The sequence below is a fragment of the Thalassophryne amazonica genome, chromosome 16 (genome assembly GCF_902500255.1).
Source record: "Thalassophryne amazonica chromosome 16, fThaAma1.1, whole genome shotgun sequence".
Taxonomy (NCBI): Eukaryota; Metazoa; Chordata; class Actinopteri; order Batrachoidiformes; family Batrachoididae; genus Thalassophryne; species Thalassophryne amazonica.
In genome coordinates this window covers 35181689-35204718 of record NC_047118.1, presented here as the reverse complement: position 1 = coordinate 35204718, position 23030 = coordinate 35181689, and the positions used below count along the sequence as shown (strand labels likewise).

General features: G+C 40.4%; 1 protein-coding gene and 1 long non-coding RNA gene across 8 annotated transcripts in view; one reads left to right on the top strand and one right to left on the bottom strand.

Moving 5' to 3' along the window:
• LOC117528203 (protein Hook homolog 2-like) overlaps positions 1-23030 on the bottom strand; it is a 42088-nt gene that overhangs the window by 14284 nt on the left and 4774 nt on the right. For both annotated transcript variants that reach the window (XM_034190799.1, XM_034190800.1), the window contains exons 3-12: positions 20811-20883; positions 20632-20682; positions 20361-20493; positions 16534-16601; positions 16188-16253; positions 15953-16033; positions 7959-8125; positions 7679-7819; positions 4394-4595; positions 4125-4235 (exon numbers count right to left, since the gene is read on the bottom strand). In XM_034190799.1, coding sequence (XP_034046690.1) covers positions 4125-4235; positions 4394-4595; positions 7679-7819; positions 7959-8125; positions 15953-16033; positions 16188-16253; positions 16534-16601; positions 20361-20493; positions 20632-20682; positions 20811-20883 — 1093 coding nt within the window. The remainder of the gene's footprint in view (positions 1-4124; positions 4236-4393; positions 4596-7678; positions 7820-7958; positions 8126-15952; positions 16034-16187; positions 16254-16533; positions 16602-20360; positions 20494-20631; positions 20683-20810; positions 20884-23030) is intronic.
• On the top strand, positions 1422-22439 carry LOC117528205. 6 transcript variants are annotated; one of them, XR_004565699.1, is made up of 3 exons: positions 7176-7187; positions 14938-14944; positions 22270-22439. It is a non-coding gene; the product is annotated as an uncharacterized LOC117528205 (long non-coding RNA). The 6 variants fall into 6 exon arrangements; XR_004565698.1 differs by lacking the exons at positions 7176-7187; positions 14938-14944 and adding exons at positions 11170-11179; positions 14096-14100; XR_004565700.1 differs by lacking the exons at positions 7176-7187; positions 14938-14944 and adding an exon at positions 1422-1441.

Below are 23030 nucleotides of genomic sequence, written 5' to 3'. Positions count from 1 at the left end.
AAATAATGGTAGGGCTTCCTTGAGCAGCCTGGTAGGAATGGGGTCTAATAAACATGTTGATGGTTTGGATGAAGTAACTAATGAAAATAACTCAGACAGAACAATCGGAGAGAAAGAGTCTAACCAAATACCGGCATCACTGAAAGCAGCCAAAGATAACGATATGTCTTTGGGATGGTTATGAGTAATTTTTTCTCTAATAGTTAAAATTTTGTTAGCAAAGAAAGTCATGAAGTCATTACTAGTTAAAGTTAATGGAATACTCAGCTCAATAGAGCTCTGACTCTGTCAGCCTGGCTACAGTGCTGAAAAGAAACCTGGGGTTGTTCTTATTTTCTTCAATTAGTGATGAGTAGAAAGATGTCCTAGCTTTACGGAGGGCTTTTTTAATAGAGCAACAGACTCTTTTTCCAGGCTAAGTGAAGATCTTCTAAATTAGTGAGACGCCATTTCCTCTCCAACTTACGGGTTATCTGCTTTAAGCTACGAGTTTGCGAGTTATACCACGGAGTCAGACACTTCTGATTTAAAGCTCTCTTTTTCAGAGGAGCTACAGCATCCAAAGTTGTCTTCAATGAGGATGTAAAACTATTGACGAGATACTCTATCTCACTTACAGAGTTTAGGTAGCTACTCTGCACTGTGTTGGTATATGGCATTAGAGAACATAAAGAAGGAATCATATCCTTAAACCTAGTTACAGTGCTTTCTGAAAGACTTCTACTGTAATGAAACTTATTCCCCACTGCTGGGTAGTCCATCAGAGTAAATGTAAATGTTATTAAGAAATGATCAGACAGAAGGGAGTTTTCAGGGAATACTGTTAAGTCTTCTATTTCCATACCATAAGTCAGAACAAGATCTAAGATATGATTAAAGTGGTGGGTGGACTCATTTACTTTTTGAGCAAAGCCAATAGAGTCTAATAATAGATTAAATGCAGTGTTGAGGCTGTCATTCTCAGCATCTGTGTGGATGTTAAAATCGCCCACTATAATTATCTTATCTGAGCTAAGCACTAAGTCAGACAAAAGGTCTGAAAATTCACAGAGAAACTCACAGTAACGACCAGGTGGACGATAGATAATAAATAAAACTGTTTTTTGGGACTTCCAATTTGGATGGACAAGACTAAGAGACAAGCTTTCAAATGAATTAAAGCTCTGTCTGGGTTTTTGATTAATTAATAAGCTGGAATGGAAGATTGCTGCTAATCCTCCGCCCCGGCCCGTGCTACGAGCATTCTGACAGTTAGTGTGACTCAGGGGTGTTGACTCATTTAAACTAACATATTCATCCTGCTGTAACCAGGTTTCTGTTAGGCAGAATAAATCAATATGTTGATCAATTATTATATCATTTACCAACAGGGACTTCGAGGAGAGAGACCTAATGTTTAATAGACCACATTTAACTGTTTTAGTCTGTGGTGCAGTTGAAGGTGCTATATTATTTTTTCTTTTTGAATTTTTATGCTTAAATAGATTTTTGCTGGTTATTGGTAGTCTGGGAGCAGGCACCGTCTCTACGGGGATGGGGTAATGAGGGGATGGCAGGGGGAGAGAAGCTGCAGAGAGGTGTGTAAGACTACAACTCTGCTTCCTGGTCCCAACCCTGGATAGTCACGGTTTGGAGGATTTAAGAAAATTGGCCAGATTTCTAGAAATGAGAGCTGCTCCATCCAAAGTGGGATGGATGCCGTCTCTCCTAACAAGACCAGGTTTTCCCCAGAAGCTTTGCCAATTATCTATGAAGCCCACCTCATTTTTTGGACACCACTCAGACAGCCAGCAATTCAAGGAGAACATGCGGCTAAACATGTCACTCCTGGTCCGATTGGGGAGGGGCCCAGAGAAAACTACAGAGTCCGACATTGTTTTTGCAAAGTTACACACCGATTTAATGTTAATTTTAGTGACCTCCGATTGGCGTAACCGGGTGTCATTACTGCTGACGTGAATTACAATCTTACCAAATTTACGCTTAGCCTTAGCCAGCAGTTTCAAATTTCCTTCAATGTCGCCTGCTCTGGCCCCCGGAAGACAACTGACTATGGTTGCTGGTGTCGCTAACTTCACATTTCTCAAAACAGAGTCGCCAATAACCAGAGTTTGATCCTCGGCGGGTGTGTCGTCGAGTGGGGAAAAACGGTTAGAGATGTGAACGGGTTGGCGGTGTACACGGGGCTTCTGTTTAGGGCTACGCTTCCTCCTCACAGTCACCCAGTCAGCCTGCTTTCCCGGCTGCTCGGGATCTGCCAGAGGGGAACTAACGGCGGCTAAGCTACCTTGGTCCGCACTGACTACAGGGGCCTGGCTAGCTGTAGAATTTTCCACGGTGCGGAGCCGAGTCTCCAATTCGCCCAGCCTGGCCTCCAAAGCTACGAATAAGCTACACTTATTACAAGTACCGTTACTGCTAAAGGAGGCCGAGGAATAACTAAACATTTCACACCCAGAGCAGAAAAGTGCGGGAGAGACAGGAGAAGCCGCCATGCTAAATCGGCTAAGAGCTAGTAGCTACGCTAAGATAGCGGATTCCTAAAAACACGCAAAGTGAATAATGTGTAAATAATTTAGAGGTGATTCAGCAGAAGGAGTGCTTTAGTTAAGGCACGTAAAGATTACACTGGGAAACAAATCGTAATCTAGATAACTAGATCAATCTAACTGCGCAGATTAAACAGCTAACAGATACAGAAAAACACCGCTGTGCTCCGGAACAGGAAGTGATACAATACCGCAGTGAGAGCCAACCACCAATATCACATCTACATACCAGCAACTCCTGCTGCATCAGCCTTCAATAAGCATAATGTTCCGTTCAGGAATGGTTAGACGCAATAATAAATAAACAAACTGTACAGCTACACATTGTTTAGTGATACGTGTACTGCCAGTCCGTTTTATGAAAGCATACTCATTAAAAAAAAAAAAAAAAAAAAAAAACTCTGAACGGCATGTAAACATTCCACTCACATAACTCAATGACATTTATAGCCCCGTAATGTTCAACTCACTTGTAGAGAAGCTTGAATCTTCGACTGGACTGGGTTGCTTGACGTGAGGACGTTTCACTTCAAATCACAGAAGCTTCCTCAGCTAAAATTCTTGCTCTGGTAGTCTGACTGTCTTGACTCTTGTAGAGAAGAATAAACCAGAAGCCAACAAAAGCTGGAGTTTTTAACCTGACCAGACCCCTCCTACCGGGAGGCCGACTGCTATAGGCTAGTGACTAAACAATAGCTCTAATTAGCACCTATTGTGCACTCTCCTAATGATGGGATGGAAGCCTCCCCTGATGGCTCCCTTGACGACTCTCCTGATGACGTGAATGACTCATTACCATGAACAAAAAACTGAAACTGCTTTGACCTGAGTACCCCATTGTAAACAGGGGACAAAGCGTGTCTGAGACCCGCCCCCCGGTTAAGGCTGGGTTTCAACTGTTTTACAAAGAATGCTTCCTTGACACCTCTCTCAAACCATTTCTTCTCTCTGGCTAAGATTTTAACTTCCTTGTCCTCAAACGTGTGGTTAGTGTCTTTCAGGTGGAGATGAACTGCAGACTGAGGTCCACTGGCGACCTCTCTGCGTTGCTGGTATAGCCTCTTGTTTAAAGGTTGCTTAGTCTCACCTATGTAGTGTTCATTACAGTTTTCCTGACATCTGATATAATACACTACATTGCTCTGTTTGTAACTAGGGAACCTGTCCTTAGGGTGAACTAATTTCTGTCTCAAGGTGTTAACTGGTTTAAAGTAAACTGGGATTTTGTGCTGTCTGAAGATCCTCTGTAGTTTTTCCCCTACTCCTGCTAAATAAGGGAGAGACACTCTTCTTCTTGTCTCCGTCTCCTGTCTATCTGGTCTCTTTGTTTTCTGGGACTTCTGCACTTTGTCCAGGGACCATCGTGGGTACCCACATACTGTGAGGGCTTTCCGTACAAGTTGTTGTTCTTTAGCCCTTCCCTCTGCAGTTGTGGGCACCTGTAGGGCTCTGTGTTGAAGAGTCCTGATCACCCCGAGCTTGTGTTCAAGGGGGTGGTTTGAGCCAAGATTCAAGCTTCTCTACTATGGAAACCACCTGGACAACTGAGAGCCTACACAGAAACGTTCAACTCACTTCTTTCTCCTTCATCAGGGCATCATACTTGTCTTGAAGGTTCTTGTATTCAAACTGCCACTTCTCAGCTTTCACGGCCTCTGCAGAGTGTTTAGTGTGGAGCTCATGCGTCTGGAAGTCATAGCAACAGTCCATGTCAAGGGAAGGTTTCTTTAGACGTGCTGCATTTCTTTTCTTTAGAAGTCGGACTGCATTTAAAAACTACATGGGCCCAGCAGCTTCAGACCATGTTTTCTGAGATTTTCTCCCTCGTGAACCCACAAGCTTACTTGTCTCTTGTAGGTGTCGAGCTGACTGCGCACTGCGTTGGCTCGGCGCAGCTCCTCCTCCAGTTCGCACGTGCGCTGCATGTAGACGGTGTTGCGCTCCTCCAGGAGGCGCACTTGTCTGCGTAGGTCACCGAGATCTTCCAGCTTCCTCTTGTACGTCTCCACCAGTGCTTCAAGCTGGTTCACCCGGTTAGAAGAGTGCCTGGAGGTGGATAAGTGGAATAAAGACAAAAGGACGAGTGTTAAACAGAGTAGAGCTACATTTATATGTGCCTAATATAAAATTGACACGCCAACACACATACGTGTGTGTGTGTGTGTATATATATATATATATAAATCAATGAAGCTGAGAGAGGACTGAACTGATGACAGTGGGTAAACATTTTTAAATAGGAATGAGCTCAAATGTTTTAACTTAAACTACTATATTTGCATTCTCTGCCAAAACATATTTTATTGAAATGTCTTGATAAACCAGTGTGCTTTTTGCATTACAAACTAGAACACCGCGCTTGTAGAGCGCAAACCTGTCAACACTAGTTTCCAATTCCACAAATTTTCAATGTCAAAGTCCTGTTAGAAGTGGTTTTTCATAAGCGAAAATAAAATACAAAATATAGATCAAAAGGGCTTTTCAATGTTAAAAAGAAACATATCTGCTAAATCAGCAATACGGATCAGATGTGGATCAAACTTAGTTTATTCATTCAGACTGCCAGTTTGCACCTCACTGTCGCAAATGATTGAGGCACTTTTGACTGGGATATAATACAAAATGTACACCAAATGGGCTTTCAATATTAAATTCAAATGTCCACAAAATCCACAATCTGAATCAAACTATGAGTGTGATTAGGGCATGTTCAATTAAGATATAACGTAAAATATACATTAAATGGGGGTTTCAATGTTAAATTTAAATGGTCACAAAATCTGTAATCTGGATCAAACTGTCAGTCGATAAAGGATACCATCCTACATAATGCTCTCAAATATGAAAGAAATTTGATCTTTTCTGACAGAGTTGTGAATTTTTGAAAATTCATTCAACGTTAAAGACAGATTTTTTTCCAATTTTCCAGGATTTTTCCCAACTTTGCCCTTGAAAACTAAATCAGTTCTTGCCCATCAGGATATAAATCCTCAGCAAAAATGTCATAACCATGAATGAAAAATTATGGGCCCCAGGCTGTTCACAAACAGACAAACAGGGTCGATAACATACCTCCGCCAACAAAGTTAGAGGAGGTAATCTATGCCAGATATTACTGAATCTTGCCCAGTTGGTATAAGCAGTCCAGGGAGACAAACAAACACACTGTTTTGACACCTACAAAGTGGTTCACAGCAAAGCTGCTCAAGTATAACAGAATTGGTTTTGCTTCCACATGCACCTTAACCTGAAGTTTAAGTGTATTCACATTTTCTACTTACACTCAACAAAAATATAAACGCAACACTTTTGGTTTTGCTCCCATTTTGTATGAGATGAACTCAAAGATCTAAAACTTTTTCCACATACACAATATCACCATTTCCCTCAAATATTGTTCACAAACCAGTCTAAATCTGTGATAGTGAGCACTTCTCCTTTGCTGAGATAATCCATCCCACCTCACAGGTGTGCCATACCAAGATGCTGATTAGACACCATGATTAGTGCACAGGTGTGCCTTAGACTGCCCACAATAAAAGGCCACTCTGAAAGGTGCAGTTTTATCACACAGCACAATGCCACAGATGTCGCAAGATTTGAGGGAGCGTGCAGTTGGCATACTGACAGCAGGAATGTCAACCAGAGCTGTTGCTCGTGTATTGAATGTTCATTTCTCTACCATAAGCCGTCTCCAAAGGCGTTTCAGAGAATTTGGCAGTACATCCAACCAGCCTCACAACCGCAGACCACGTGTAACCACACCAGCCCAGGACCTCCACATCCAGCATGTTCACCTCCAAGATCGTCTGAGACCAGCCACTAGGACAGCTGCTGAAACACTCGGTTTGCATAACCAAAGAATTTCTGCACAAATTGTCAGAAACCGTCTCAGGGAAGCTCATCTGCATGCTCGGCGTCCTCATCGGGGTCTCGACCTGACTCCAGTTCGTCGTCGTAACCGACTTGAGTGGGCAAATGCTCACATTCCCTGGTGTTTGGCACGCTGGAGAGGTGTTCTCTTCATGGATGATGCGAAGGAGATGTGTTGCACTGCATGAGGCAAATGGTGGTCACACCAGATACTGACTGGTATCCCCCCCCAATAAAACAAAACTGCACCTTTCAGAGTGGCCTTTTATTGTGGGCAGTCTAAGGCACACCTGTGCACTAATCATGGTGTCTAATCAGCATCTTGATATGGCACACCTGTGAGGTGGGATGGATTATCTCAGCAAAGGAGAAGTGCTCACTATCACAGATTTCAACTGGTTTGTGAACAATATTTGAGGGAAATGGTGATATTGTGTATGTGGAAAAAGTTTTAGATCTTTGAGTTCATCTCATACAAAATGGGAGCAAAACCAAAAGCGTTGCGTTTATATTTTTGTTGAGTATATTTTCAAAATTATGTACTGGGAGCAGTGGATTAATGGTTAGTCCTGTTGCCTGACAGTGAGAAGAACCCAAGTTCGCTTCTGAGCTGGTCCTTCGTGTGTGGAGTTTACATGTTCTCCCAGCATTTGCGTGGTTTTCCTCCGGGTGGTCCGGCTTCCACCCACTTCCAAAGAAATAAAGGTTAGGTGAATTGTGATTCTAAATTGACTGTAGGTGAGTGAAAGGTGACTATATTTGTATGTCTATATGTGTCTGCCGTGTGATAGACGGGTGGCATGTGCAAGGGGTACACCCCATTTATTGCCAGAATACACGCCAGCCCCCACCCCCCTAATCTTTAACGGGAACAAGCTGATTTAGAAATTGGATGGATGCATAATGTATTGGGCAATAAAACACCACCAGAGGAATTCCTGTTGGGAGCTGCCACAAAACAGTTTAAACATCTGACAAATTTAGCTCCATTGCAATTATTTTGGCAACTCAAACAGAAGAAAAACAACTGTCAGACATTATTCAGCAACAGTAAAAAAAAACAAAACAAACAACAACAACAAAAAAAACAAAACAAAACAAAATTGTGACAGCCCAACTACAAATATTACAATAACTTGTTATGAACACACAAAATACTATAATCTACTTATCAGGCAACACATTAAATACCATTTGAGGTTAAATACCACTAAGAAATGACTAGCTACTCTTCAAACTGACAGTGTTTGTGTTACCTGAGGATATCCATCTCATCCTTGAAAACCTGTGCCTCCTGCGCCAAGCTGGTCAGCTCCTCATTACGTAAGCGCAGGTCGGCCACTTCACGCGCCATTATCTCACCACGTACATGCATGTCATCCCTGATAGTCTCCAGCCTAAGATGTACATAATTTAAAAGCAGCAATTGTGCAGTGACTGCTTTTATTTATTTATTTTAAACCTAAATCACAGATACTTTTATCATGCAGATTATTTTTGTTAGTCATTATTGGACCAGAGCATAAAGGAGTTTACCTGAAGTTCTCCTCCTGAAGTTGTTCCATTTGACTCTGGAGCAGGAGAAGCTTCTTGCCAGTGATGGCTGTCGTGGAGGCATCCAGAGAGTCACAGCAGCTGAGTTTCTCCTTTAAGAAGCCTGCCTCTGCTTGTAGGGCCAACTTCTCCTCCAGGGCCACCGATAACTACAAAAACAAGACACCAGAGAAAAATCAGATGAAGGACGCATTTTAAAAACTGAGACGTGACAATGCAACAACACTGCAGCTGTACAACAAAGAAGAAAACCTCAGAAAGTGTGATGAACCTTAAAAGTGCATCTTGGTAGAGGGAAAATAAAAGATTAAAAAGTTGGAAGAAAAACAAAAATATTACTGGACCAAAAAAAGAGAGAGCATCAGTGACAAACTCACAAAGAAATTAGAACACATGCTTAATGTGGTATTTCACATGCGCAGTCATCAAAGCCTTGTTAATCAGCCGATTATAAAACGGTCCCAGCCAGGCAGAACAGCTACAGCCAGAGGTCAACATTAGATCCTCATGACCAACAGAAAATACAAGTTGGTCATTCTGGGATGTCAGTGATATTGGAAATTAGTTATACTTGTAGGAAATGTAAAATCCGAGCAGTTGTACTTAAAAAGGCTGTTGCTTCAGAGATGCAGCATAAATGCCTTCAAAAATGTTCTGTGACGGAGTGTCAGGAGGAACAAATACTGATGTGAGGTTACAGTTAAAGAAGATGGTATTCCAGCTTATACGTACCTGCTGGACATCTTTGCAGTTTGATTACAGCAAAACCCTATACTGAACTTTAAGGACAAGATTTCATGCTTTAGCACAGGACCAGTGACAGTAAATAGCTTTCAAAATAACACAAATGACTAATCCCTTATGCGTGGGCAGAGTAAGTAAACAAACAGGTGGGCTGAGTGCAGTACAAATTACTGCTGGCTACTGCTCCATGCCAAAGCAATGTGTCAGTTTTATCTTGATCTTATGCAACTATTGACTGGAATGCATTTTCTAAAAACCCCAAAGGACTCAGTTTTCTGTTTGCGGTGCAAAAACAAGCAACGTTTACGTAACACATTCATTTTGGGGGGGGATATATACCGTATTTTCCGGACTATAAGTCGCACTTTTTTACATGTTTTGGCCGGGGGTGCGACCTATACTCCGGTGCGACTTATAAATGAAAAATATACCGGTAGGATCTCAATTAATTTACTGTAACAAAACAATTTTACGTGACAGAGTCGATCTATGTTTTAAAATGGCCACCGGAAAAGGAAATGCAATGCATCATGGGCACTGTAGTATGACGGCCATCCTATAGTTCACGCTGGTCGCGATAACCAATCAGAGAACAGAACTTTGGATGCATATTCCTCACCTCACCCACAGCGTGTGAAGCTGACGAACACGGTGCTTGCTGTTATTCCGGCATGGCGAACAGAACAGCTTCAACCCTTGGATATCAATGTGAGCAGAGTGTTTAAGTTGACGCTGAGAGCTGCGTGGGAGCATTGGGTGAGCGACGGCGGAGGATTAGCGTGTGCACTTGGAAGGAGCTGGCGTCGATGATTGTGAAAAGCGTTTGAAGCAGACGAACATGGTGTTTATTCCGGGACGGCTAACAAAACAGCTTCAACCCTTGGATATCAGTGTGAGCAGAGTTGACGCTGAGAGCTGCATGGGAGCACTGAGCGACGGCGAAGGATTAGCGTCTGCACTTGGAAGGAGCTGGATCGACACCGCTGGGTGGTCATGAGCTGCGCAGGTAGGTGCTGCATGGTTCGGCTCGCAATGTGGTCCGCAAAATACAAACATATCCGTAGGTAAAATGCAGCTCACGAGAGGGCACTCGAGGCTTGTGTGACTGTTCCTGCGACTTCTGACTACCATAGAAAAATAAAAATTTTAACATAACTGATAACATAAGACAACGGAGAAGGCCCGAAAAAATGCCACCAAAAAGAAAATCATACTCTGCAGATTACAAGTTGCGACTGGTGAAATATGCATCCGAAAACGGTAGCCGTCACAATATTATCATCTGAACTTTTCATGTTAACATACCTGTATGTCCATGGGACTTATAGTCCAGTGGACCTTATTTATGGTTTATTTTTCTTTATAATGGATAAAGTAGCTGGTGCGACTTATACTCCGGTGCGACTTATAGTCCGGAAAATACGGTACATTACCTCAAGGCAGGCTAATCAATGACAGGCAAGAGAGAAAAACTGCAAGCACACACACTCAACAAAACATGCCATGGTTTTTGATAAGGCAAAGCCAGACTACACAACGTTGCAAGCAGATTTTGCTGTAATACAAGGTCAGAGTCCAGGACAGCTGTAGGTTGTCCTTAGAATGGAGAAAACCTGTCAAACAATTACCAGTCTGCTATATGCTGGAGGTTAGTTGTAAAAAAAAAAAAAAAAAAAAAAGTTTGAACTTGCTATAAGCCCAGAGAATGAATGAATATATATATATATATATATATATATATATATATATATATATATATATATATATATATATATATATATATATATATATATATATATATATATATATATGCGCGCGCGTGTGGAAAGTATTCACAGCAATTCACTTTTTCTACATTTGATGTTGCAGCCTTAATCCAAAATGGAATAAATAAATTTTTTCCTGAAAATTCTACGTGCAATACTTCAATGTGAGAGATTTTTGCAAATTTATATATAAATAAAGTCTACTACGAAATCACATGTACATAAATCTTCACAGCCTTTGGCATGAAGCTCAAAATTGACCCCATGTGCATCCTGTTTCCACTGATCATCCTTGAGATGTTTCTACAGCTTAATTGGCATCCACCTGTGGTAAATTCAGTTGATTGGACATGATTTGGAAAGACATACCTGTTTACATATAAGGGCCCACAGTTAACAGTGGATGTCAGAGCACAAACCAAGCATGAAGTCAAAGGAATCGTCTGACAGTGGTGGACAGAGTTCTGCTAATCCACTAACTGGTAATTATCGAAGCTAATGTTTTCGTTATCGGATTAGCTTTTCAGATAACTTTGAAAACGATCAGATCAAATATCTTCCGATAAATTTTGGTCCGATAATTTTTAGACCGCTAACATATTATTGCAAGCTTAGTGAATAAAGCTTTAACAGTTAATAAATATTTTTAAAGTCTGATATCAAAGATTTTAGAGCCTACCTGTTAAATGTTTTGTAGTAGATGTACAGTTCTATCCTCTGCAATCAAAGGAGAGCTGGTTTCAGGAGAAACCGCTTTATCCTCTGCAATCAGAGGATAACTGGTCACAGAAGAGAACCAAAATGAGTTAAAAAAAAAAAAAAAAAAAAATTTTCTCATGACACCCTACTAACTAGCCGGCAATATCACCCAAGGCATACAGTTTTAACTTATGTTTAAAATTTTAACCAAACTAATTTCAGACAAGTTATTTAAATTAACGTCATGTCTGAAGTTTTATAAAGTGACAAAATCAGCTATATGTTTTAGTTTGAAAGTATTACACTAATTTTGAAGGTTTTAGTGAGGACATGCCTCGGCAGTGCATTATAGGTAAAAATTCACAACACGAGAAATGCATATGAGATGCTCTGATCAGGCTCCACAAGGACAACAGCATTAAACCCTTTATATATTGTGCCTAATACTCTTGTGAATATATTCTCTGGGTTTATAGATGTTGTTATTGGGTTTGTTTTATGTAAAAATGCCAGAAGCAGCTCAGGTTGCTTCTCGACTATTTTCAATTGGAATCACTGTGAGCTGTAGTCGCTTCCTGTTTGCTCTATAATGTCCTGGTTATTGTCCTTTACAACACTGTTTGTCGTCTTTGTTCTAGCGAGAGCGCGAGAACTGAGTATTTGAACACCCTGCGATTTTGCAAATTCTCCCACTTAGAAATCATGGAGGGGTCTGAAATTTTCATCTTAGGTGCATGTTCACTAAGAGACAGACAATCAAAAAAAAAAAAAAAAAAAATCCGGAAATCACAATGTATGATTTTTTTTTAAATAATTTATTTGTATGTTACTGCTGCAAATAAGTATTTGAACACCTGTGAAAATCAATGTTAATATTTGATACAGTAGCCTTTGTTTGCAATTACAGAGGTCAAACGTTTCCTGTAGGTTTTCACACACTGCAGCAGGGATTTTGGTCCACTCCTCCATACAGATCTTTAGATCTTTCAGGTTTGGAGTTTCAGCTCCCACCAAAGATTTTCTTTTGAGTTCAGGTCAGTGCTTCGATCATTGCTTCGTTGATTTTTTTTTTTTTTTTTCTTTCGCATATCTTAATTTTCCCCCCACTAAAACCCTAAAGAGCATATGGCTGTGAGTATTATTTACCTTTTTTTTATGTTAAACCAACCTGTTATGGTCTTCTGAAACAGTTGATAGATGTATTTTATAACTTAAAAACGGGAGTGTTGCTAAAACTTTAGCATGTCTATGGCATTTTCAATGTTAAATTTAGCATTAAGCAGCTGCAGCTGTCAAGCGTTTGTCATAAAAGAGTCAAATGTATTGCAAATTGTAATTTTAAAATTTGTTTATATATTAATAATCTAATGATTAGCTATTATATACAACTTTAGAGAAAGAGACAAAGAACCCAAACAGAAACAGAAAATATAAAAACTAACAATGAACATACATAAATAAATACATACAGAAATAAGTGTTTCCTGTGAACACCTAGTGACTCTTACACCTCCATTTCATCCCTGTCTTATTTAAGTTTAATGACAGTTTGTTTATGTCAAACCATATTTTCAATGTGTTAATTTCTTCAGTGATTTCCTCCAGAACTATCTGCCAAGCTAGAAAACTGCTGCATCCTAGTAAGAGCAGAATACTACTGGAATGAATCTGAATAAGTTGTTTTTTTTCCCCCTCACTAAATGGATGCTGCACTCACTGCAGTTTATTGTCTGGAGTAGTCCCAGATTGCATTTCAGAGCTTCTAGAATTCAGGTGGTGTGGGGGGTAATTTTTGGTTTCAGCTTTTTTTTTGTTTTGTTTTTCACCACTTTCATCCTTGAATGTCAATCGTGAGTCACTTTTGTGCGGATTAATGTTACTGACTGGGACTCCTGTCTTGTTGCGAGAAAAAAAAAAAACGAGAACCGTCCTCCGTTCTGTTCACACAGCTCCAAACGCTGCGCGGCTCTCTGCTGAGTCAAGTTAGAACGATAGAGTCCAGTCGGAATTAATAACTTCAAAGCGAAACACCGTTTTGTTTATTTTATTTATGTCCAGAGATCAAGATAGTGACCAATTTCATATTTATTTACTTTAAGACTCAATGAAATACATAGAAAGCCTGTAAAGTCTACTTTTAGTACAAAATTCACAAGAGGTATCGATAAGCAGAATCGATAGATAAAATCTTATCAATACCCATCCCTATATATAAGATGTCTGAAGTTCAGTTTGTGTTTACTAAATTCCACACAGATTAAACGTAGCAGACATGGATTATTTGGAATATTTGTTCTGGCAAGTTTTCACTGTCTCTACTGCCATCTACTGGCCAGTAGTGTTCGCCCCAAGCGTCTGGGCGCCAGTCGATGGCAGTGTTGCATTTTGACCCCAGTTATATCAGATGGTTGTCTAATCACAACCTGACTTTTGCAAATGGCTTTTTTAAACATAAAAAAATGGCATATTTCACAAAAGCACATTTATATGTAAACACCAACACACACCTCACTTTCACATTTTTGTTTTTACATAGAATGAATGCGTCAACCAATCAGTGTTAGCGGAGGCTCATTTTACCCATAATGGCTTTGGCATCTGTGTGTTTGTTACAAAACTTCAGAATTAGTGCATTATTTAAAATTAAAATATGTTATATTTCAACTTTGTACAAATGACAATTGTCATTAATGTAGTTATTCTTTCCAGAATAATTTGATTTGTAAATCAAAGCCATAAGTCAAAACTGCTTTATTTTCCAAGACCTCTGCCTCACGGGGAACAGCTGTATGCAGTTAAGGAATAATTACTTTTTTGTGACAATCTGGTGGTTAGGCTCCTTTTGCTGCAGTAGAGTATAATGCGTAGTAAACAGGAGCTTCCAGCAGGGGGCACAGCGCACAAAGACAGAAGTGGTGATTTATTGTTTGGGTTTGTGATCGTGGTGTTAAAACTCCACTTTGAAAGTCATCAGTTAGCTGTAGCTTCTGATAAATTTTTGGGTGGTTTATCGGTTTAGCTTTACAAAAGATAACTTTTCAGTTAGCTGATTAGCTGTTATCAAAGCTAACTTTTTGGTTAGCTGTGCCCACCACTGTTGTCTGAAGACCCCCAAACAGGATCGTCTCAGGGCACAAATCTGGGGTAGGGTGCAGAAACATTTCTGCTGCTTTGAAAGTCCCAATGAGCACAGTGGCCTCCATCATCCATAAATAGAAGAAGCTCAGATCCACCAGGACTCTTCCTAGAGCTGGCCAATGCTAAAACTGAGCAATCAGGGGAGAAGACCCTCAGTCAGGGAGGTGACCAAGAACCTAATGGTCACTCTGTCAGAGCTCCAGTATTCTTTGGTGGAGAAAAGAGAACCTTCCAGAAGGACAACCATCTCTGCAGCAAACCATCAATCAGGCCTGTATGGTACAGTGGCCAGACAGAAGCCACTCTTTAGTAAAAGGCACATGGCAACCTGCCTGGAGTTTGCCAAAAGGTACCCAAAGGATTCTCAGACCATGGGAAATAAAGTTCTGTGGTCTGATGAGACAAAGCTTGAACTCTGGCGTGAATGCCAGGCATCATGTTTGGAGAAAAACAGGCACCATCCCTACAGTGAAGCATGGTGGCAGCATCATGCTGTGGGGATGTTTTTCAGTAGCAGGAACTCAGAGACTAGTTAGGATAGAGAGAAAGATGAATGCAGCAACGTACAGAGACATGCTGGATGAAATCCTTTTCCAAAGCCCTCTTGACCTCAGACTGGGGGTGACTGTTCATCTTTCAGCAGGACAATGACTCTAAACACCGTCAAGATATCAAAGGAGTGGCTTCAGGACAACTCTGTGAATGTTCTTGAGTGTCCCAGCCAGAGCCCAGACCTGAATCTGACTGAACATCACTGGAGAGATCTGAAAATGTCTGTGCACTGACGCTCCACATCCAACCTGATGGAGCTTGAGAGGTGCTGCAAAGAGGAATGAACAAAACTGCCCAAAGATAGGTGCACCAAGCTTGTGGCATCATATTCAAGAAGACTTCAGGCTGTAATTGTTGCCAAAGGTGCATCAACAAAGTACTGAGCAAAGAGTGTGGATGCTTAAATACATGATTTCTTATTTTTTATTTTTAAGAAATTTGCTAAAATTTAAGAGAGATTCCCATGTCATTATGGGGGTGTTGTGGTCGTTATGGGTGGTCGCCATCATTTAACAGGTCCACGGGTTTGCAGCCACACAGCGGGCTCTCTGGTTCCCCACACCCAGGGATGTGTGTGACACTTGGCACCATATTATATTGCAGGCAGGAAGCAGCATTTTGTTAATAATTGCCTGCTTCATTTAGACGCCAAGTCTGAACATGTTTTTTTTTTGGGGGGGGGGGGGGGGGGGGGGAATAAATAAATAAATATTCCAGGACTTTTAATCAGAGAAATATGGGACCAACTTTCCTCAAATCAGTGAGTGTCAGTGCTGAAGTTCATTTTGTACCTCTGTTACTAGGCACGTCAATACTGCTCTGTCTGGTATATGCATGGGGTTTTTAATGAAAATACATTGCAATCAGACATGGTGTTTTGTCCAATGTGAGCAAAAATCTGTTATACAAAATCTGGTATATACAGCGTTTACTACATGGAAAACCATACAAAAGCATTGGGACTTTTGCTTTTGCCCAATGAGTGCAAATATCAGTTTAGGTAAGTTTTGCCACACACATTTTTTTTTCCGGCCCCTGTAATAATAATGTCCCAGTGTGTCAAACAAACTTCTGTACCTGATGCTCTAGGTCTTTGCAGCGCTGGCTCAGGTCCTCCTTCTCATCTGCCATCTCACTTAGAAAATAATACTTTCTGGACTGCAAACATAGAACAAGGACAGTGGTGGCATCACAGCAGGAGAGAGGAAACCGTGAGAGGGAGGACACAAAAGAGGGATATAAACAAACCACTGACAACAGGCAGATTTTAAGTATATACCAAGTGAGAGAGTGAAAAGACAGAGGGTTTCACCTGAAAGTCAAAGTCCCCATAGGTCTCTGGACTTCCTGGTTCAGAAGAAGGTTCCTTTGACAAGAGCTAATAAACAACAAGGAAGCAGCTGGTTTAAATTTATGAGAAAAAAAATGCAGTGAATGGACAAAACTCTGCACAGACCTTTTAATTTTGAGAGGAGCTCTTTTAAAGTTAAAATAATTAGCAAAGAGCTTCTTAGACCTTGGATTAAAAAAAGGCAAAAAGTAATTATTCCTTTTAACAGTTGTATGTAGAATACAGAAAAATCAGAGGAGGAAATCTGTAAATGTTTACCCTCCCCTTCAAAAATTACAAGAAGGCTTAACAGAAGAAAGTCCTTCACCTCTTGAATGGCTGTCATCACAACATGCTGGACAGATTCTTCAAGGGTCATAATTTGCTGGATTTGCTCTGTGGATTAAAAGGCATTAAAAGGTGCAGTCAAATTAATAAACTCTGAATTGTACTTTTGTGAAAAGGACTATGCCAAGCATTTTGATAAGTGAGCCCAAATAAATATTTTGCATTCATTTTCAAGCGAGTTTTTCCCCTATTGGCCATCTTTCCATGATGACACATACAATGCTTCAATTTTTCCATATTTTGTTACATTACAGCCTTATTCCAAAATGGAGTAAGTTATTTTTTTCCCCCTCAAGTCTACTCACAACACCCCATAATGACAACATGGAAAAAGTTATTTTTCTTTATTTTAGCAAATTTATAGAAAAAAAAAAACACACTAAGAAATCACGTGTATAAGTATTCACACACTTTGCTCAAGGATGATCAGTGGAAACAGGATGTACCTGCGCTCAATTTTGAACTTCATGGCAAAGGCTGAATAAAAATGTACATGTGATTTCTTAGTAGTAGTTTTTAGTTTTTTATAAATTTGCAAAAACCTTTCACATTGGGGTATTGTGTGTAAAATTGAGAAAAATAAAATGTAATCCATTTTAGATTAAGGCTGCAATGTAAAATGTGGAAAAAGTGAAATACTTTCTGGATGCAGATATATATATTTTTATTTATTATTAATTAGTATAAAATGACCATAAAAGGACTGACCAACACTAAGGGTGTAACGGTACATGTATTTGTACTGAATCATTTTGGTACGGGATGTTTGGTTCGGTACAGGGCTGTGCACGAGTGAGTTTACGTTGTTTACATTCAGTCTTGTCAATTTAGTGACTTTCTCGCTAAATTCGGTGACTTTCCAAACCCTCTTGATGACAAATCTAGCTATTTTTCCAGGCGTTACCGGAGACTTTTCTGATGTTTGGCGATTAAAAGTGAAAGTCTGTCACCGAGCGGCAGCGGGTCTTCCCCTCCTCTGCTGACCGCTGCAGCCTGTAAAGCACTGAGCGGAGGGATATCTACAATCCTCCCCACTTGGACTTGCTCAGCCTACTGATCTTATTTGCTGCTCTGTGATTAAATAGTCCCCAGACGTGGAGAAGCCCTGGCCTTGAGAAGTTATTTTATTTTATTAAGTGATGGCCAATTTTAATGGCAAAATAAATTAAACCAAGAATCAAGTTTATTTGTGGTTCTAAATATTTTAAGGTGGTTTTACACACTTTTTTCCTCTCCCACTGTTTTGCTGCAAAACACTCAAGTTAGGTAGTTTAACAATAAAAATTAAAATAGATTAAATAGTTTTACTGAGTCAGTATTTGACAGTTTTTTTTTCTGTATGAATTTGTGATGGTACAGCCTTGACTGTTGAACTGTCTTGAGGAGATGGATACTTTCAGCAATTGCACAAGGCTGAACTTTCTGCCAGGGCTTTAGACATCTCTGGTGTCAGGGTTCTGCTGGATGATCTGCTAGTTAGCTATGAACCACTGAATCTCAGAGAGACTGGAAAGGTGGTGAAACTGCTAACTGGCAGATCATAGGTTGTGGTGCATGATCTACCAGATTGCAAAGTTGGTGAAACAACTGAGGAAGGTAAAGCACAAAGATGTACGGTATCAGGGTTGAACTACTTTAGGCAAGTGGAAATGCTGTGTTCCTGGTGGTCAGTAAATTTTTGCTTCATTTTGGGGGATTGGTGTCATTCCAGCAGAGTAAATGAAGGACTTGTCCATCTCTGGGAAGGAAGCACATCCTAGTTCTGTAATTACTCACTGAATGTAGGCATGATCAGCAGCAGGACTTCTTCGTAACCTCTGCTGATTTTCTCAAAGCACTAATTTTAGGTGAGCAGGCTGCTGTTTGGGACAATCCGAGAATTGAGGTAAAGGAAATCCATTAAGTTGCTGGGTATCCTTGTTTGCCAATACATAGGTACTGTGAGGGCTTTATAGAGTATCGGACTTGTTCGCAGTGAACTGGGTATTGGGTTAAAGTCATGGAAACCAGCAATTTAGGTGCCTTTTTCAATGTCAAAAGGTTCACAGACCTTGACGGTACGACACTGAGAAGTGCAATTCACAATCAACAAATGCTCAGTTTACAGCATTTGAGAAGCAGAGGAAAAAGTTGGCGTGCACCTGTCATCACAAACTACTCAGTGATTCTTCTTTAGAGACAGGGAGAGAAGTGTGTGCAGTGCTCAAACAGACCTAAACATTGAATGACAACTTTCACTTCATCTTGATTTTCTAAGATCCCATATAAATTACTACCAAACTGCATGGGCTTTTGTGGGTTGGGGGTCAAGAACATTTAGTGGGTGATTATATTAAGAATAATTGTGCAAATAACAGCAGGTGGTAACGAGATGTAGACAGCAGTATGTAAATGAGGATTTGGTATGTGTGTTAAAGATTGCAAGTGCAAAATGTAATTCAGCCAGCCACTTGCAGCTATGCACAAAGACAGGTTTTAACTGAAACTGTCATTTATCAAATCCAAAATAAATGTGGCTTAAGAATGGTTTCACAGGGGAGGTGTGCAGCATTTGGCACAAATCCACATTCAATACTGCTTGCATTAAACTGTTTAAGGTGGCAATTTTCAAATGCTCAATCCCACAGCAGCACAATCACTAGAGCCTTATAATATTCTTTTCTTTTTCACATAATTGGAAGGGACATGATGGAGAATGAGAACCAGTTGCATATGTGGTTATATATAGGTGACTGCTGCTTCTGTCCATAGACTATAGTGACCGCGGACTCGTGGTCTGTGACTCAAGCAAGAGGTCAGTTTCAGCAGAGTTCCGGTGTCAGGAGCTCAGCACTCACAGTGTAAACACACCTCGAAGTATAGACAATAAGACAACATCGGGGCACAGCAGAAGTCCATCACAGGTGCTACACCTCCTCTAGATAATCCTCTCAATTTGGGAGAGCATATCATCATCATAATTGCCTGTGAACTCGCTAAATAAACCCCATCCACATCCTTGCTTTGCAATGTTTACATGCGCTGTGAGACGGCGGAACTCTGCTGGCACCGCAGTGCATTCTGGGAAGTACTGAATAGTTTCATGAGCTGAAAGATGGAACATACCATTCAATTCCCCTGGTGTGTCGTTGAATGGTACATTCCATCTTCCAACAATTGAAAATATTCTTTCCCCTGCACAAATGGAAAAATCTTTTTTAATAAATAGGACACCTAAATAGAACCACATCACTTGATACTTTACTTAAAATTAGGTGTTTCTTCTCAGGGCAGGAGTCCACTTCTCCATCTGACAGCGTTTCATGAGCTGCTAAAGATTTTCTCATAAACTGCTGCTTCCTCGTATCATGGAAGCATTTCTAGAAAAAGCTAATGGAGGTGTGCTATTAAAGTGAAATGTATAAGACAAAAAGTTACAGTAAACCCATAATATTGCAGTCCAGTAGATGCAGACCCAATTGCATATGCATGAATGCAAACATGCTAAACTGACAATACGTTCCATTTTGCACACTGGAAATATGCCATTTTCATCATGCACAATTAATAAAACGGCATGTAGTTCTTACGCAATTGCTATGGTGTTTACACACCTTTTTAAAATAAACAAGCCTTTAATACGTCAGGCCCAGAATGCAAATGAAAGTTTTTCCATTCAGTTGACCGGTGGCAGTGATTAAGCCATTAGGATAAAAAACAAGACTTGTGATTCAGCTTATGTTAATGATGTCATTTCCATGGATGGCTGCTTCTGCTCTGGTTATTAGAAATCGAGCTTTAATGGGTTCTGACAGCACAAGAACTTGCCTTGCTTCTTCTCACAGCTGACGGCACAGCCCAGGACAAGCTGTACCAGTTTGCCCAATTCAGTCACATCTCCCTTTTCTCCAATCAGATTCACATCTGGCAAGTGCTCATCTGATACCTGGTGACCAAGTACCTGTTAATGAAGAGTGAGAGATACCATTAGAAAAAAGTAACAAAATTGTGTCAGAAATCCAGTGAAAGAAATTAGAGTTACACTTGTGAAAAACTGGAGGTTTACAAAAAACTGCTTAAACAAAATAAAAGGTCTTACATCATGGTAGTATTCCAGCATGCTCTTAAGAATCTTTTTCAGGTTGCTAACCTGGAACAAACACAAGAGTAATATTCTTTATCTTGATTTTAATCAGGATGAGGGAGGGCGGGCAAACATGCTGATCATTCTAGACTGCCACAGGGTGGTCTGTCATATCCTGCCATTTCACAGATTACCTTGAGGCGCCAGTTTGCCCCGCTCTCCTCCTTGATCCTGCCCAGCCACGTCTCATTAAACCAAGAGGAGTCTCTGTTAACAAGAGGAAAAGAACACTGTTGACAACAAGGACATCACAGATCTCTGGACATCAGGATTCACAGGAGGCCACAGGGCAATGTATGCCTGTGCGTCTGTTCTGGAAGCACAATGACATTTGAGCCATAGAACAGTTCATTAATGTCTGTCACATCATATGCCACATATGATAATGTTGTACTTCTTTGTTATATATATATATATATATATATATATATATATATATATATAAAAGCCTGAAGCAGCTGAATTCCAAGTTAAACTAACCTTGAACTAAAAGAGCATGTTCATAAACAGCTGTGCAATCATTTATTTTCCTGTGGGCTGTGTGTACAAGGAAAATACAAATACCCCACTACAAACTAGAAAGGTTACCAGGCTTGGATCATATTTCAACCAGAGTGAAGTCTGCTAGTACAAATAGCCACTGTAACTTAAAAAAAAATAATAATAAAAGAAATGTTAACCTCAAGCAACAAACCTAAATAGGATTTAAAGATGGGACATTTTGTGCAACTTAAATGATAAAAACAGGTGCATCTCAAGAAATTAGACTATAGTGAACAAGTTCAATAGGTTTTATACGTTATTTCAGAAAGAAACATTTATGCATTCTAGACTCATTACATATAGACTAAAATGTTTCAAACATTTATTTTGATAATTACAGACTAAGCCTAACAGCCCCCCTTCCTCCCTAAAAACCCACCCCTCACACAATATTCAAATATTTCATTTCAAGTTTGACCACCTCACAGTTTCTGCAGGATGAATATCACGAATCTCTCAGTCTGTTACAGTGCACACAACCACAATCATGTAGAAGACTGCTGACTTGACAGAAGACACTCACTGACACCCTCCACAAGGAGGGTAAGACACAGAAGGTCATTGCTGAAAAGGCTGGCTGCTTGCCGAGTGCTGTATCAAAGCATATTCATGTAAAAGTTGTCTGAAAGAGAAAAGTGTGATTGGAAAAGATGCATAAGCAACAAGGATGACCGCAGTCTTGAGCAGGCTGTCAAGCAAAGCCAATTCAAGAACTTAGGGAGCGTCACAAGGAATGGACTGAGGCTGGAGTCAATACATTAAGAGCCACCACATACAGATGTGCGACAAGTGTTGCATTCCTGGTGACAACCTGCTCATGAACCAGAGATGAGAAGGGTCTCACCTGGGCTAAGAAGAAAAAGAACTGGACACTGCTCAGTAGCCCAAAGTCCTCTTCAGATGAAAGTAAATTCTGCATGAAATAATCTGAAATGCTTTACAATGGCAACAAAAACCAGAAAGATGTGGAAGAAAACAAACTGCTAATCAAATGGATCAAAGAATAGTCAGAATGGAAAAGAGTCAGCCGATCATGGCTGCAGGAAGAAGGGAGGTGATGGTCCAGTGGTTAAAGCCTTGGGCTTTGGACCAGAGGCTCCTCGGGTCAAATCAAAGCCTGACCAGAAAAATCACTAAGGGCCCTTGGGCAAGGTCCTTATTCCCCTAGCTGCTCCCAGTGTGCAGTGGGCGCCTTGCATGGCAGCAGCCTCACATCGGGGTAAAGCGCTTTGAGTGTCTGATGTGACCCCAAACACACCAGCAGGTAAGCAGCGTCTTAGTTCCAGACCAACATGATTAATGTTATGGAGTGGCCAGTCCAATCCTGGGACCTTAATCCAACAGAAAGCTTGTGGGGTGACATGAAATAAAAAATGCAGAGGAATTGTTGGAATGTAGTCCAATTGTCCTGGACTAGAATACCTGCCAGAAGTTGGTCAACTCCATGCAGCACAAATGTGACGCAATTGTCAGAAACAGTGTTTATACAATTAAATATTTATTCAATGGTTCACAGAAAAGCTAAATGTTCAAGCATTTTACAGTAAATGCTTGAGTTTTTAAAGAAAAATGCAGACACTATTTTTCTTAACAGGATAATATTCCTTTTGTCCATTTTCTGTCAAGTAACAAAACTGATAACTTTGTTCATGTTTTGAATTGGAATAGAATGTGCAGTGGTCCCAACGCATTCGTGTGTATGGAAATAAAAGCCATTATAAGGATTCTGAGCTTAAGGGGTACTGTCAAGAGGAAGATGAGACACCAGACCAAACAACAAAGACGAACTGAAGGCCGCTATCAAAGGCACC